Genomic DNA, 18,875 nt, shown 5'->3' on the forward strand with positions numbered 1-18,875 from the left:
ATCTTCCTGTTATACTGAGCTTAATCCTTACCCGGGTACACTGATTTCTAATAGGCCTCCTCCAGGTGTTTCTATCTATCCATCCATCTGTCTATCTATCTATATATATATATATATATATATATATATATATATATATATATGTAATTATAATGTAAATATATGCCAAATAAACGCTTGTTCACATGAAAATAGTTTCAGTGAAGGATATTTCTGTTCTATTCATAGAAGTTGACAATTCTACCATAAGTAAAACCGGGATATTATTTTACTATAAAAAAATGAGAACGCCGCCTACTTCAGTCATATCTGATAGTCATAGGAAATAATTAATCTGATATGTACTTTGAAGCTAAGAACTAATAATATTCATCGGGAAAACTTCTTTCATTTGTATTTCTCCGGATAGCGATAATCCTTAGTACTCATTAAAAACCGTATTAAAAACTGTTTTTAATGTTCTCACTTTGTGACGACTTCACCCGTATTTCTTGTTTTTGTATTTCCCGAGCAGGAATTTAACGAAAACAAAGACAACCCAGATATTACCTTTACAAATATATATATATATATATATATATATATATATATATATATATATATATATATATTGTATATCATCATTATCAATATATATATTGTATAGCATCATTATCAAATAAGTATACTGTTCATTCGCTTAAAAACACATTTTTGGGTTCTAGTAAACTTAGTGGGTCTAAAACAGATTATAAATATATTCATCACTGTGATTCTCACCTCGTGAAATAGTCCATCAAATTCTATTTTTGTAATTAGGACTGATATTAAAGCAAAATTATAATAGACTTACAGACAAACATATACTGTATATACAGTGCATATAATGATCATTATTATTTTGGTAGGAGACATTCTTTAGACTTTTCATTAAATATAATGGCGGCATTATTTGTATTTGTTATTCTTTTTTTTTTCTCTCTCTCAAGGGTACCTCCGTATTTGTCCCACATTCAAAATTACTTCTTTAAAAATTGACACACTGGTAGTTTTCCTGAGTTGTATTACAACGAATGTTTTAGACACAGTACTTATGATTCAAGTTTTCGCAATTTTGTACAAATGACAATCACTGTCATGACTGATTGGGTACTGTCTTAAGTTGGTTCTTGGGAGGGCTGTGGGCAGGCAACAGCCCGTAATAGCCTAAGACTGGATTGTCTCATTACATGTCTTCCTGGGACCTTCCCTTTAGTGCTGTAGGCACTGCTCTCCGGTGTCTGTATTGGTGCCTATCATATCTTCGAGATTTTGTCTGATAGGTAGTTGCATTTTTTTACAGGTTGTGTGTGTGCTGCATAACATTCGGGAAGATTTTATTTTCAGTATAGGCACCACCACTAATTGCCTAAGGAGATAGCTTCCTGGGTGCTATTAGAATGCCTATTAGTAATCACTTTGCATTTTATTCTTACTTTACTGTACTCTCTTGAGATGAAAACACGTGCTAAAAATTAAAGAGGTTATAAAAAAATATTACTATAGCAGCACATCTTTCCAAGACCTTTTCTATTTTGTTACATAACTGACCAACCGAAGAGATGAAAATAGCAATGACAACAGAGAAGACTGTACTAACTGAATGGCGCAGAAACAACGGTAACAGTTACAATAGCAATTATAATTATTAGCATTATTATAAGTGCCAGTATTCGCACTGTCCCTCATATAGAACAAAAAGTCACAAAAAATCTGTAAGTTTGCCTGAATTCAACCTAGCAAAGGCACTGGAACACCAGACTGAATACAACAATGGTTATTTAAAGACAAGAGATTCGAGAACTCTCCGTTTCAGCCCAGACCCTTCCCCAACAAAACATCTCACTCTCCCTGAAATAGCCGAATTACCAAGGAAAAACCATTTTCTTCTCTCGGCAAATAAACTTGTTTCGTCCTATCAACACAAAGCCAACAGTCTTTATTTATATGTATAAAAAACAAGCAAGCTTCCACGCACGTCATGTTGAATTTCTTTTATCTGACACAAAATTAAAACCCATTCAAATATACGGTCTGGTGCGATTATCATCTACTGTAATTACGAACCACGTGTATATCATCAAATGCTCTCCATTCTCGCTCATAGAGAACAAGCTGTCATTTCCCGAGGAGATAGGGTTTCAATTAATCAGACCGTTTAGGAACCATACTTCCCAGTTTCATTACTCATTCGTTTTATTATTCATATGTGCTATTGTTGGTTGCATTTCAAAATATATAATTACACTCATTATTTCTCAGTGAAAAGAGAAGCTTTACACAATGGTTGGAAAGTTGCTTTCACATCATCTTAAGCCTTATAAAATAAAAAAGATGTTTCATGATAGCTACACTAGCAAGAGCTATCACGATAGACATGCGTAAGTATACCTTAGAGATAACTCAATATCAAGAAGAAAATCTCACGCAAGAAAAATGTGAAATACATACTTGTGGATATGGTGGCGGATCTGGAGGGGAATTCCCTGACTGTGCTTGATATTTTGTGATGGCTGATGGCGTCGAGGGAGGTGGCTGGTCGCATGGACGATCGACTATGACTCTCCTCGGCGAAGGAACCTAACTGTAAGAGAAAATAAAAAGATGAAGCACTTCATACCATACTCATATAACCTTCTGACTATATGCCTAAAAGACAAGCATCTAAACCCACTAAGACACATATCAAAATAAGAGCAAAATATTTTACGGCGAAAAAATGAAATAAAAAACTTGCTTTCAGGAAATGTATCTGGGACCATACAAACAGAACGAGTCACTGCTGATTTCTTCCAAGTGGAACGTATCCCCTGGGAATCAATGTAGGATAAATCAAAATAACCCCAGAATACTTTTATACTTTGTACAGGAATTTATTACCAAGTAATACTATAAATATGTTCTCGATAAATTGGCCTTTTCGCGAGGTCCTACGACAACGGAAAAGGTATTTTTTCCCCTTTCCATAGCTTGTAAACTTTCAAGAAGAATTTATAGCCTGTAATAAACATATTTAAACCGCACTCAGGTCTGTAATGGGAGTGGCTCCAGAATTTGTTAACCTACTGGATCTCAGCGAGGTTGATTCTGGTCAGCACTTAAAATGGGGAACTTCAAGGAAGGACACAAACAGTCGGCATGCGCTCTTGCCCCATGAACACAACCCATGAAAAATGGAGGGGTAAGAACTTTTGGCGTCATTCCCACTACAGGAAAAAAGGCATACTTGAAACATTCTGTACATATACATATACAATATATGTATGTATGTATGTATATATATATATATATATATATATATATATATATATATATATATATATATATATATATATATATATATATATATATATATATATATATATATATATATGTATATATATATATGCGTGTGATTTACATTTAAAGATGAATGGGAGTCGTGCACAAATGTTCCTTATACGAAAAAAACCATTTGAAATATAGTCTAGTAGATTAGGAAAAAATCATGCACTTTTTGAACAGATTATCAAAATTTGGCTCCTAGAAGACTTTTTGATGCTCTTTCTAATAAGATGAGGAGACAAGTGATCTGAGCACTCCATGACCCCAAAAAGTGACATTTTTCAAAATGGCCGCCTAAAATAGACCTATGCCTATAACTTCTGTTGTAAGTCAGGTAGAAACAAGATTTTAGTAGCTTTACCTATATTGATCAATGTGTCCTATCACGTGCTGCTACCAGAAGTCCAACATGTGTGGCATTCATCTTGGAAATCCAAGATGGCTGCCCTGAAATTACCTTTATGTATAAATTCGTTGGTAGGAGAGACGGAAATATGATCTTGGTGTCCAAACCTGTGTTCTAATGTGTGACCTGTCTTCCAGGTAACTCAAAAATTAAATATATGTGGCAGCCATTTTGAAAATTCAATATGGCTGCCTCCAAATTAAACTTTTGTGCATACATTGATGATAGATACTTCATGGTTTTGCATGATTTCCTGAGTAAACCAGAAGGGTGGTGCTTTATGTTTTCAGGTGTGTCATCCATCTCTTTGTCTTATATCCTGTCTGTATATCCATATGTCCTTCTGACTGGCTGTCTGTCTGTCTATCTGTTTTTGTATATGTCTTTCAATCTGTTTAAACATCTAATTCCTGTTTCATTTTATTTCAGGTGCATAAATATCAAATACAATTATATAGCAAACCCTTCATGAAGCAATCGCCCTGAATGTTGTACATACATGTATATAGACTAGTGGTGGTGGTAGTTGTAGTTGCTAACAGTTTAACCATAGAAAATGTCTGAAATGTGCATGCAAGTAGATCCAGTGGAAGGAGCTGCCATGCAGAAAACTGCTAAACCCTCAACAGATTGGACATTATGTATTTTATGCCAGGTTATGAAACCAAATGAGAAACTTAAACTCCCAGGTGGTAAAACACAACGAAGAGACAAAAGGTTAGCAGAAAATATATATGAATTTGAACAACTTGGATGTGTTCCATTGGACATCGACATTAAAAGACTGGACAATGGCAAAGGAATTGAAGCAACGCTACAAGAAAATGATGCCAAGTTTCACAAGTCATGTGAAGGCCTTTTCAACAACCAGAAGCTACAGAGGGCTAAAGACAAGAAAGCAAAGCAGGAGGTTGGCTGTCAACCAAGCCCAGCAAAAAAGAAGCTTAGATTAAGCAGTGACAGCATGCCAAAAGCAGAGTTATGCTCTTCTGTGAAAAAAGCTTGAGAGTGAAGCCACCTTTGATCAAAGCAATGTCGCTAAATGTTGATCGCAGAGTCCGAGAGTATGCTCATATACTACAAGACAGAAAACTTTTCGGCAAACTTTCTGCTGGAGATTTGCCAGCTCGTGATGCTGTTTATCACCACAAATGCATGACAGATTTGTACAACAAAGTTAGGGAAAAGAAGAATATTGATGACAGTGGAACAAAAGATGCTTTCAACACTGGGCTAGTTCTAAGTGAATTGGTTTCACACATAGAAGAACAGAGAAGTGAATCACTTCCAGTATTTAAACTTGCAGACCTAGGGAAAATGTATGATGCAAGAATGGCTAAAATAGATCCAACATATACCCAAAAGGTGCATACGACTAGACTTACAGAAAAGTTGTTAGCTCTTATTCCAGACCTCAGGGCCCATAGTGAGGGAAGAGATATAATATTGATGTTTGACAGAGATATTGGAAAGGCTATCCGCATTGCTTGTACATATGCTGATGAGGAAGTATTCGATTTGATGCATGCAGCTAAAATAGTTCGCAGAGATATACTTTCCCATGAATACTCATTTGATGGTTACTTTGAGCCAGGATGTGAAAAGAATGTGGTCCCAAGAAGTCTTCTTGTCCTTGTAAAGATGATATTACAAGGACCTTGTATCAAAGATCAACATTGTGATGATGATGCTATGACCAAAATAGCCCTTTGTCTGTCACAGCTACTGATTTTTAATACGAAGAACACCTCAAGAGAAGCTTCATCTACAAGACATCAGAAGTGCAGAGAGACACCATTTTCGATCTATGCAGCCCTACTCATCCATGCAAAAACTCGACAAAGAAGTCTTGTTGATACTTTGTTTAGTCATGGACTCTGTATATCATATGAACGCACTCAAGAGCTCTCAACAGCTCTTGCCAATGGTGTCATCAAGCAGTTTGAACAAGATGGATGTGTCTGTCCTACAACTCTAAGAAAGGGCATATTCACTGTTGGGGCAGTGGACAACATCGACCATAACACTTCCTCAAGAACATCAAAGGATTCATTTCATGGAACAGCTGTTTCCATAATTCAGTTTCCTACTGTATCTAATCCTGGAACTGAAAGAACCAAAATCTGTATTGAACCAAACCAAGGTAAATTGCTACCATTGCCAGATGATTACTCAGAGATTCCTCCACTGGAAATGCCCAGTTCAGAGCCAATGGTTCCAAGGAGAGGTGAAACCAAAGCTCACAAATATTGCCAATATGGCAAAAGAACAAGAAGACCTCTGGCTTGAAACAGTTGGTGAGAAATTGGAAAAGGACAAACTTGATCCAGATGACCATGTTTCATGGGCAGCCTACCACGCAAGTAGGCTAACAACAGAACAAATAAGACCACCTTCCCCTATAGCTCTACTCCCACTATTCACAGAGCAGGCCCACACTGCAGCTATGATTTCACATTCTATGGAACTGGTAACAAAGGCCACTGCAAATATCAACCCAGGCCAGGTCCCTGTAATCACAGTGGACCAACCACTGTTTGCTATTGCAAAAAGAATCCAGCGGGCATTTCCAGAGAGGGAGCAAGGTGAATGATGAATGGTTACCCTATTGGACTTCTCTTCCAGAGGCAGCAAAATCCTGTCAAGAGCTGATAAAATGTGGTTGCAAGAAATCGTGCAAGTGTTCTCTGGCTACACTGCCATGTACTGAACTCTGTTATTGTAGAGGAGCCTGCTGAGCAAATGACTACATCAGGAGAAGTTTGATAACTTTGACATGGGCTTGTCATTGCCTGTTACACCTGTTTTGGACTAGTTTTAATATCATGTTTGCATAGTGTTATAGATGCTGTAGATTTACTCCTTTTGACAGTATTCACAGTATTCACAGTGTTTGTCATTGGTTAAACAAATTATGTTCCATGCACAAATAGTACTTGTAGTTAAAAGATCATTTTTCTCAGGTTTATAGTTTGTGATGAGGACAATGTAACTTTGATGATGTATTAAGAGAAATCTAATTAAGTTTAGTCATTATAGATATATTACTATTTCAAACTATATACTGTATTATTATGATTGTGGTGTGAGTAAACAAGATGAATACTCAAATGTGATATAACTATTTTTGAGAAATGCATTTTACTATAGCTTCAAACACTTTACATATGCCTAAAGATTAAATTTTTTTCTGATGCATCTATTACTGTGTTAAATTGTTGGCTGCACTTTTGACTGTCTATGGAACACTTGTAATGCACCTCAGAAAAATCCTTTTTGTCATTAATATGTTGGATGCACTCTTTTAGAAATTTTCCCCAAGATCAAGCTTGTACATTTATTAAATTATTAAATTAAATGTTATAAAATGTTGACTTGTTGGCAGCCATCTTGAAAGGTGTTCTACTTATTATTTTTGGTAAAAAACAGTGCATTATGGTCATTGTACTTCAAAAAGTATCAAGATAATTAATTATATTCCTAAAAACAAACATCGGGGCAAAAATTTTAAAAAGTGGCAAATATAAGGCGGCCATTTTGAAAAATGTCATTTTTCAGGGTCACAGAGTGCTCAGATCACTTGTCTCCTCATCTTATTGGAAAGACCACATAAAAATCTCCTAGAAACCAAATTTTGGTAATCTGTTCAAAAAGTGCACAATTCCTACTAGTTTTTGACCTAATCCACTAGACTAATATAAAAATGCATAACTGTTCCACATAGTAACAAAAGTAAAATACATAATACTCAAAACCATAATGCAAGACAGCATAGAAAAGAGCAAACGAACATGACATAAAATATTAAACACGATCAGAAATACTGATCGTTATTTCTTCTTCATTACTTCAAGAAGACTGAACAAATGACTTTATGCTAAAAAGAATTTTTTTTTTTTTTTTTTAAGATGAATGATATTTTTCACGAAATTATCTTCCGAGACGTTCAGACTTAATTAAAACTACAGCTTTATGCTATCACACCTTGTATGTGAACCTCCAAGATGTGTATTGCAACGCTTGAATTGAAGGTCATTCGTTTTATTATTCTAAGTATAACAAATCTATTCATTTATTTTACCCATCGTAGTAAAATAAACACCTGTTGTGCTCATTAAAGTCGTGGGAAAATTACCAATATATCTATTACCCGGCCCCTTCCCATACAAAATGTAATATATATTATATATATATATATATATATATATATATATATATATATATATATATATATATATATATAGTATATATGTTATAGACACCTATGACATTAAAAGCCTAACTCATCAAGACAAAAAACATTCTAACCTAAGCCTTTGCCAATTTACCAGCTGATCATCAAATATTTACAGCAATCTAATTTAAGTAGAGTGACATACTTTGGGAATGGAAAGAATTTTAGTATATATATATATATATATATATATATATGTGTGTGTGTGTGTGTGTGTGTGTGTGTGTTTGTATTATGTATGTATATGTATATCTGTATATATATATATATATATATATATATATATATATATATATATACATATATATATATCATCACCTAAACGTATCAGATGCTTTGGGAGTCTTGCTGTCTGATAAGTGACAAGATAAGTGATAAAGGCTGTTACGTAACAAAGACCCTATAACATCGTAGCCTTCACTTGAATATTTTCTAGATTTCTGTCAGCTAACAGCAATTCCACAGAGTTCTTAACCTAATCTTCTGTAATCTATTTTACACCTAACACTCAATTTACAATTTACCAGAACTATATTTTACTGATACTGACTTACAAGGAAACGTTTCACGCACTTTACTGTCGTTCTGTCCTAAAACGTGATCATTAGATTTGATATTGCACAGTTAGCAACAGCAAGTCAAATGATAAAGATGGACATTTCAAATCCAAAACGTAGTCTCCATTTAACGCATCTTCATCCCTCTTAACAGTTAGTTCATAATTATATTTCAAGACCTCAAACTCCTTAACAAGTCACAAAAATATATGGACAAGTAAGAAAAAGAGAAACGGCCAATCTTTCTATCCATGAAATAAAAATTTTTAAAAAGTACATTGTATCTAAATGTTATTCCTAACAGTCAATATCCATAAAGGAATACTTTCTGTACTTATAGTACCGTTTTAGTTCTAAATGCTTTGATCCAAGAAAAACTTGATAAGGATGTGAGTCCAAACTAACTGAAATTGATGTTGATGCTGCCAGTAATCATGGGGGTATTACACACTTACAGTCGTTCCCCTTCAGGGATTTCAAGTAACCAGCAGCAGCGTTTTTCTCCTTACTGTTAAGACTAACAGTATGCTATGCTGTTTTCCTCAGATTAATAATCTTGTACCTTTGTTTCATTTAAGGAAAGCAATGACTTAAATATAAGAAGTTTGGGAAAAACACACGTGAGAATAGAAGGTATAGTAATAAACATACAAACAGAGGCAGAATCACAACTCGACTATGGATACTTACACAGAAAAAGTAACATGCACTATATAATGGGGACAAGACTATGAAGTCAATAATGGAAAATGGAAATTCTCTATTGAATAATAAGCAGGATCAGCGTTGCTAGAAGACAAAAAAACAACCAGGTAAAAATTTTGGCCAAGTGAAGTTCCCGTGATAATGCTGACATCCAGACAAGATGCCAATATACTAACAAATGGTCAAACACAAAATCTGAGGCAATTGGCTTTAACACCATTACCTCTACAGATAATAGAAGCCTCGAGGACAATACCCAAGTCTCTAGGACCATTACATGATGTGTATTAAGTTCCATGACATGAAAAGCTTTCTAGTACTTGTAACACAAAGCATTGTTGAATAGTTTTAGAACATTAGACTTAATGTTCCCTACTCATAATCACCTAGAGTGCGAGCAATGCATGGGATTCGCTACACAATAACCCAGATTTAGTAGGTCCTTTTCACATTTACTGATCGTATTCCTGTCAAAAGCTTCCATATACCTGACGACTGCCATTAACTTTGTATCGCGAGAGGGTGAGAAAATCAATATGTCACAATTATCATTATTATTACTTTCATGAGTTCTATTTAACCGCTAGGTTTCTTAAAAAATCTCGAAGGAGGCATACATTAAAATAAATAAGGTTTGAAGTCAACAAGTTCAAAATATAATTTAGTTTGGAAGTCTCCAGCTGATTTCCTGGAAAGGTTTCAGATTACTCCTAGATCTGTTGAATTCTCTTTCATTCTTCAAGTGAATTTCTACTTCTTGAAGAGATGCCACACACTAGACTTTTTTTTCTCCAAGTCAGGTATATCTACTGCAAAAATGCCACTTAGATCTAGGAATGATATACAAGATGAATTACCAGTAACAAGTAATGATTATACTTGACTTGAGAGTAATTCAATGTACTTCGTAACATTAAACAACAATTGTTTTGCATGTACAGTAATGTTTATGTAGTCTCTCGTCTCTAAATCTAACTGTGATACTTAAATAAAAGGATGTGAAATAATTACTGAAGGTATAACAACAAGCAACTGACAGGGAATAAGCTATTAGTAAGGATATTAGAGATAGACTTCAAGTTCATGAATGCAAAATACGGATGCATGCATCAACAGACGAGACAAACAAAAATAAAACGAAAAAGAAAAAAAAGCCCAGAAACCCTACACTAACAGAGACAGTGTATATATATATATATATATATATATATATATATATATATATATTTATGTAATTGTGTGTATAATTACTTACTTTTCCCAGAAGAACTTTTTGGAATTTAATATTACAGGATTTAACATCATTGGACGGCTTATTATGTCCATAACAATTATCATAAACGTGGATACATTAAAAACATTCATTATTTGTAATTAAATAGATAATATAATTAACTTGATACAACGCATTGCATATTGTGTAGCATTTTACGAAGTAATCAAATGGTTTGAAGTGAAAAAAAAAAGAATAAATGAAAACTGTCGAATAACTGAGCATACATATTAATCGGCACTATTGGGTTGCGTTGATATCTCAAATATCAATGGCATATTGTATGTGGAGTGAATCAGCGAACAATTTGCACTGAATTTATATCTTCAAAAGTGAGACCTTTATAAAGGAGGTGCTAAACCGTACTCAAAATAATATTAGAACCAAAACCCCCATTTTGGTCTTCTCAAACGAAAATACATTGTTCTATCTCTGGACATGAAACCAATTAGCATTCATAGGCGCTTGTTGCATCCTACGGAATGGTTATGAAAATTTCTCAACTTTGTGAATGGTATTATAGGGACGAAAAGGACTGTTTATGACAGATAAGATCTACACGAATTCTTATCTTAAAACCTCCGCTTTCGATTAAATATATTGTATATGAGATTTTTCTATGAAATAGGACTTCGCTTCTCTCAGTTAAACACTACAGAATATTTGTCAATACTTATCAGTAAGGAAAAGAATGAGAGCTATCTCCGATTAAACATAGAATTATATTTTGTCTATCTTTTTGCGACAAGGACAAAAATAAAGGGATAATCTACTCTCGACCACACACTGGATGCTTTATTTCAACAAGGCTGTATTGGTTACCGTAAGGATAAAAAAGCAGGGTTAATCTACTTGGTCACTCACTACGAAGGGTTCTACAATGGCTAGACAACTAAAGGAGAATCATTTGTTTGTTCTTTACCCGCGCGGAGGCTTTAGAAACGGTTGTGGCCACAGAATCCTTGCGAGAGGCGGCCGAGTCTTTCCTTCTCCAAATAGGGAGAGAGGTCTTGCGGTAGTCGTCCACATATAAGGTATGGAGGGACGGACGACTGACTTGGAGGGCGTCGAAACTGGACTGAAATAAATCAACAAATTGGGTTATAGTGTGCTGGGTAATATTCTCTGACACCCCTTCTGCGCCACGGTCTATGAAGGGTTCAGCTGAATGCAAGAAATGGAGTAGCTACATCTACACTGGCAGAGGAATCCTTTTTCATTTTTCGCTTAAGATCTATTCAATGAAAGGACCTTAGGGGAGCGGAAACACTATTAATTTAACGTTACATTCTATAACGTTTGATCCTGCTGAAATATAAATATTTTGCACTTCTAGTACTTTTGACTGCAGTTTCCCGTATAGAGTATCAAAGGGAGGGTAGATAATCAAATAGATTTAATCGTACAATATTCCACTTGGGGAAATATATCTTTTATTGACAGGAAATGGCGACATTTCAGAGCGCTCATGAGCCTTGACTCAAACTGCAATTCATCAGAGCATTGGATTTATATCTTAACATAGCGAAACAACAGGGATAATTCATAAGAAAGATGTCTTTTATTGATAAGAGGATGAAAGCCAGTGTGTGTATTTGGCAAAATCTTGTTTAGAAAGAAAGTAAAAGTCTGACAGCATCTAAAACTTACAATATTGCGTTAAATTTTCTAATAGTCACACAATTTTATTTCCAGATATATCTAGAAAGTTACGATTACTACCTTATCCAGCGTACTGGATCTCGATATTTATGCTGGAGGGCGGAGGCACGAAAAATAAGTACAAAAATGCCAGAGTAACTGAAGGAAAAGACAGAAGAAATGAGTGAAACGTAAAATAGCTTCCTTCCTTAGTTGACTTACAATCATATAACTGTAATCAATTACAATCATAGATTTTTTCATTGCAGTCAATGCTCAGACGACTTCTGCTGGTCTCCACTGTGGAATATCATTGCATCTCCATATGAGGGTTATTGCTAACGGGTTCCCTATGAAAGCTATAAAGTTTATTTTTTTGCTTTTCCAAATATATTGAAGGGATCAGGATTTGCTCCGTTAATTCATTTGACTTTTAGCCGATACTATGAGAAGTAGCTTTCTTGCGACTAAATTGCTAAGAAAATATTCATAATAATTGATCGAATTTCGTACAGCTATGAGAATAACATGGAATTTTTTTTAGTAAGCTGATCAACAGCTATGCAATCATCGGATTGGATATTATGACAAGTACACAAGAAAAATTGGTTTTAAAAAACTAAAACTAGTTGACTTTGCTAAAAAAAAAAAATGCTTAATTGCCAAAAGTAAAATGTTGAAAAACATTTTTTGAAAAACGCTAATACAAAAATAATTGTATATTGTTGTTGTTCAATAAAAACAAATGAAAAAATGGCTCCAAATAAGAAAAAAAAACTCCAACGCTAAAGTTACTAAAACACAAAAGTAAAAACGAGTGAAAAAGAAATACCAGCAATTTTTTTTACTTAGTTTTAATTACAACGGATGGGTACTGTATTTTCATGCTCGTTCTCATATGTAAATGCCACGCAGACCGATAAATAGAAAAGATATGTATGTATGTGTGTGTATGTATATATTCTTAAACGGCTCGTGTGTGTGTGTCTGTATGTGTGTGTTTGAGTGTGTGTATTCTTTAACGGCTTTATGTAATTGCAGACATACACTCACGCGAATACTCCTGATATAAAAAATTCCATTCAGAACGTTTATTTTCTATATTTTTTTTAACTGAAGGGACAACAGGCAACGATGAAAAACTACTTGGGCGTGGTTGAGCGAGAACAACTCCCAAATATCTATTGTATTCATTGAAGTGACAATTAAATTAATCCTAATTCGGTTAATGATACTCAAAGGAAACATTTTGAAACTTATTCCCCTGCATGGGTACATAAAATAAAGTGGGATAATACTAAATGAAGGTGTTATTTTTACGTATATGTCTGTCGGCAACACATGAAAATAATCAAATTTTACGGGCATTTTTAAGGTAGTATATATATATACTCAAATCGAACAATATTACAGATAAGTACAAAGGAGAACATTATTATGGTAAACTTAAAAACAGTTGCACTTTGTAATCACCAGTGACGTAAGATGTCCATAGAGGGATTATGCAGTTAAAATGAATGTTATTCTACTGATATCAATTTAACTATAAGAACTCATATATACCTACATACATATAAGTAAGTATGTGTGAGTGCGTCGGTGTACTATAGTTGTGGTGTAACAATTTGAGGTACAACTGAACAATGGAACAGAGGACGTTTGCCTTTGACACAATACCCTTTGGGGACTGTAAGTTCACTGCTAAACTAATGACATTATTAGAAAGTGTTTGCAAAAGTTGAAAACTGAGCAAGTGTTATGAATGTCAGCGGAATCAGGAGGAAGAAGCAATGTATATAGGCTTGGATGATGCACGAATGGAGTTAATATAATGGACATCGGTAAGATAAGAGACGTGAACCTCACAATTCATGAAGCAAGGAAGGTAGCAGGGTGTGGGCAAAAGATTGGGGATAGAAGACTGGGGGTATCTATGAAAGCCTGGTCTGGATGGAAGTGAAGTATAGATGTTGGATGCAAATGGAAGAAAAAAAGGCAGAGGGTGCTGAGATACGCTATTTACATAGTACATATGGAAGAAGGATTTGATGGGTGAGAAAATCGGAGATACAAATGAGAAATGAAAAAGGCAGTTAGAGTGACATGATGGATAAAAATGTTTTGAAATAGTTCAGTCATGTGGAAAGAATGGGTGATGATAGGTTGGTAAAAAGAATAAGTAATTCGGATTTGATAGGAAAACATAGTGTTCGACAGATACAGAGGAAGAGGTATGGGAAAGAATGGTCTAAAATCCTGGAATGCAGGGAAAATAGCGGGCAATATCACAAATGCTGCTAATTGTATTTTGCTTGTGTGGGTGTGTGTGTTTGTGTTTATGTATATATAATATAAATAAATATATATATATATATATATATATATATATATATATATAATGTATAATTTTATATATGTGTCTGTGCGTTTGTGATAAAATACCCAAGGCCATAGTCTTCATGAATTATTAAAGATATCCGACAATAATCTTTACCAAAGGACAAATGTCAGGGGTAAATGCAAACAGCTGTGATCCTACCAAAAAGCAACCCACCACATCATCTACATGATCTCCACTTAACATAATGAACCAAGTATAATGTTTAAAAATTGAAGGCCAAATACCTGGAATTCGAGAGATCATCAGAATTGCAAATGGCAATTGACATTCTAATTAATCCAAGATTTCCGAACAAACACCGAGACAATGGGCATAATGTAAACCAACCAAGAAGCATTATATATCATGAAACCACGGCAGCACTGACAGCATTGTAATGTCTGTTTGTGCAAGATGTACTTATGAATATTAAAATAAGTTAGTCAGATAACAATAATAACTGTAGGAAAAAACTGGGAAATTTCTGCAAGCAATCTCACCGTGATTTTTATTATTCTGTACATGATACAGAAAGAATTTGTTCACCGTTAAGCAGACCAAAACAAAGGCGCCGCGCAACAAACAATAATAATTCAGTGGGTAGAGAGCGAACGAAGGCTTAACCTCCCCATGAAAATAATTTCACGACAGAAAATATGAACCTCGAGATGAAAGTCGGACATAATTATTATCTCCCAATGTTCAGGTCCAATTCAGAACGCATCTCTCACTTAGATGAAAATTGTTCGACGCACGTATGAATTTCAGCTTCACTCTTAATCGCCCGTGATAGGTTCCTCTCGTGGCACAGATAATGATTCACGGATAACAAAGGCACATTGTCACACATGGATGGAACAAAATTTATGACAGCCCTAAAACCTGCGTTGAATATTTATTATAAAAAGAATCTTTATCATTATGCCTTATATTCTTTCTATGATGAACAGTAATTCTTATACCTGACCCACAAACTGGCGATTCAAGGCGGCACACGTCGTAAAGGCTGGTTTTGGCAATCATCGCCATCAGTCGATGTCCTTAGGCAAAAAAAAAAAAAAAAATGAGTCACACATTTGTGATTCAACTGCCGAATTACGACGCCATTACGATGCAATTACGACCAAATCACCATGAATCGTAACCACATCGCCGAGTTTAAAACATCCGCCAAGTGATGGCGGATGTTTTAAATGCATGGCGTGTCGCAAATGCGAGTTACAGTTTGCGCAATTTAATTACGACAAACTGCGATGCCATTACAGCAGTGTTGCATGTTGCGCAATTACATGACAACAAATGACAGTTGTCGCAACTCGACTGTGTACGTGTTGGGTGGTGTTGCGCATCCGCATTCACTTGGTGCCAAATTCGGTAGCGTGGTTACGATTCATGGCGACTTGGTCGTAACTGCACCGTAATGGTGTCATAATGAGCAAATTTTCAGCCGTTATTACGTGCACAGTCTTGAATCACCAATGTGTGAGTCGGGCATAAAGGAATGTACCAAAATAATTCATGTATAACTACTATCTTTCGCTTGTGTTACAATAGTATCACTCTCATGAAACAACATTTCTAAAATTACAAACTGTTGGAAAGAGATATAGTTGCAGTCTCTCTCTCTCTCTCTTTCTCTCTCTCTCTCTCTCTCTCTCTCTCTCTCTCTCTCTCTCTCTCTCTCTCTCTCTCTCTCTCTCGCTGCCCACTAGAGAGTGGAATTTTTAATTACTTTACAAAAAGTGCGCGACAGACGGAGGAGTTTAATAAAATCAGAGACAACATATGTAGTGTACCATCCCTCTGAATAGATTTCTCCAACAAAAATTGGGGGTATAACAATAAATATATGAAAATATTATGTTCACATATACTGAGCATTTGTCTTTTAAAATCTCTGATAATAACCATAATAATCATATTTCGTACTAAGTATTATCATTATAGGGAGGGACTGATAACAGGGATCGACTCTTAACTCTCAGTTGTATTGGTTATTTCATTCTCTATCATGTAAAGAATAACCATTATATGATACTTGGGTTCTTAATAAAACATGAAAGCTTCTACACAACAATGAAAGTATTATTCAAATATTATCTAATGAAAAAAGATAAAACGCTGAGAGTGGTGGGTAACCTTTGAAAGCTCAAGTCATCGTAAGGATCGACGTGAAAGTTATGCTAATTACATGATGCCGTGCATTTAATTGCACCGCATTTAAATGAAACATTTGGAGAAATCCTAAAAGCTAAATCATATCAGGTCAGACGGGCTTGACATCCTGCCGCTAATTGTTAATCACGCGACGGTGATGCCTAGAGTGCTACCTATCAGTCCAGCGTCATGGTACCTCATATTAATCAAGGTTAAGACACTTAGTTCTGTCCCTTAAAATCAATAATAAACAAGAAGTATATAAAAAAAAACTTATATATATATATATATTTTATATTATGATATATATATATACATACATATAATATATATATATATATTATATATATATATGCGTCTTATCACATCACCGTGATTCATATATACGCATTAAGCTGCTAATGTTTCTTTAATATCTAATTCACTGTACCGTCGGAATTAATATATCTTCGCATATGTTAACATATATGAAAATATATTAATTCCGAGGTAGAGCGATTTAGATATTAAAGGACATTTGTAGCTTTGGCGTGTATGTATGTATATATATATATATACATATATATATATATGTATATATATATATATATATATATATATGTATATATATATGTGTGTGTGTGTATGTATGTATATATATAGACATAATTGTCAAAGATCTTGAAAAAGAAATCCAGAACCTAGCGGAAGCGAGGGAAATGGCTCAGGATAGAGACAGATGGAGAGGGACTGTATCAGCCTTATGCCACTGGCCTGTGGTGGGAAGATAAAGCAAGTAAAGAAAATAAAATATATACATATACATATATATATATATATATATATTATATATATATATATATATATATATATGAATAATTATCACATCGAACCGTGATCCATTTATATATCAATTCAAACTACAAATGTCCTTTAATATCTAAATTCACTTTACCTCCCAAATGATATATTTTCATATATGTACCGAAGGGGAATTTTTTAGTTGATAACAATTTCGTCCCCCCATGGGATCGAACCACCGTCCAAGTGGACGGGGACGAAATCAGGACAGTCAGTGACGCTATCCAATCAGCCAACAGCCAATCAGCTGATTGGATAGCGTCACTGACTGTCCTGATTTCGTCCCCGTCCACTTGGACGGTGGTTTTTGGCTGATTGGATAGGGTCACTGACTGTCCTGATTTCGTCCCCGTCCACTTGGACGGTGGTTCGATCCCATGGGGGACGAAATTGTTATCAACTAAAAAATTCCCCTTCGGTACATATATGAAAATATATCATTTGGGAGGTAAAGTGAATTTAGATATTAAAGGACATTTGTAGTTTGAATTTATATATATATATATATATATATATATATATATATATATATATATATATGTATATGTATATATATACAGGGTGTCCATAGGCATGTGGAAATTTTAAATAACTGTAGCTTCGTAATTATACATGATAGAATTAACCTGTACAAAGGATACGAAAGCTTGATGTGCCTAGTTTTTCTGTTCTTCTGAATCTTTATTCATTATTCATTTTATCAAATGTCTTCATAATTTAAAAAATTTAAGAATGACTTCTCTTACAGAACTGCTGACCAACGGCATCGATAGAAGTGAAATTAAACTGCATTCTTTGGTCAGCTGAGCTAAATTGTATTGTCGCTGTCCACAGAAGGTTTACAACCAAGTACAATTTAAAAATGCCTAATCAGCATTAATTTTTTCATTGACTTCATGACAGAAAGTAAGTCGTGTATGACATTCCTCTTCTAACAAAATTTGATGCATTTGCATTCTGTACGCTTTCATTTTAAGTTTTTTTTCCTCAGATCTTAGACACAGTAGATTTTGAGTCTCATCTTCAAAGATGCTCGCCTTAGACTCTTTCTCGGATTCCTTTCAAAGAATTGTTCTACAGATGCTGCAGTTCCTTCATCAACATAGAACTGTTCTACTGATGCTACTGTTCCTTCATCAACAAAGGACTGTTCTAAAGATGCTACAGTTCCTTCATCAACATAGAACTGTTCTACTGATGCTACTGTTCCTTCATCAACAAAGGACTGTTCTACAGATGCTACTGTTCCTTCATCAACATAGAACTGTTATATAGATGCTACTGTTCCTTCATCAACAAAGGACTGTTCTAAAGATGCTACAGTTCCTTCATCAACAAAG

General features: G+C 34.7%; 1 protein-coding gene across 1 annotated transcript in view; it reads right to left on the minus strand.

The window, feature by feature from the left end:
- The window catches only part of LOC135206936 (potassium voltage-gated channel subfamily H member 2-like), a 1,544,997-nt gene that overhangs the window by 1,056,374 nt on the left and 469,748 nt on the right, over nucleotides 1–18,875 (minus strand). The window contains exons 7-8 of the mRNA XM_064238441.1: nucleotides 11,440–11,595; nucleotides 2,470–2,602 (exon numbers count right to left, since the gene is read on the minus strand). Of these exons, the coding sequence (XP_064094511.1) occupies nucleotides 2,470–2,602; nucleotides 11,440–11,595 (289 nt within the window). The remainder of the gene's footprint in view (nucleotides 1–2,469; nucleotides 2,603–11,439; nucleotides 11,596–18,875) is intronic.

Source organism: Macrobrachium nipponense, chromosome 31 (assembly GCF_015104395.2).
Source record: "Macrobrachium nipponense isolate FS-2020 chromosome 31, ASM1510439v2, whole genome shotgun sequence".
Taxonomy (NCBI): Eukaryota; Metazoa; Arthropoda; class Malacostraca; order Decapoda; family Palaemonidae; genus Macrobrachium; species Macrobrachium nipponense.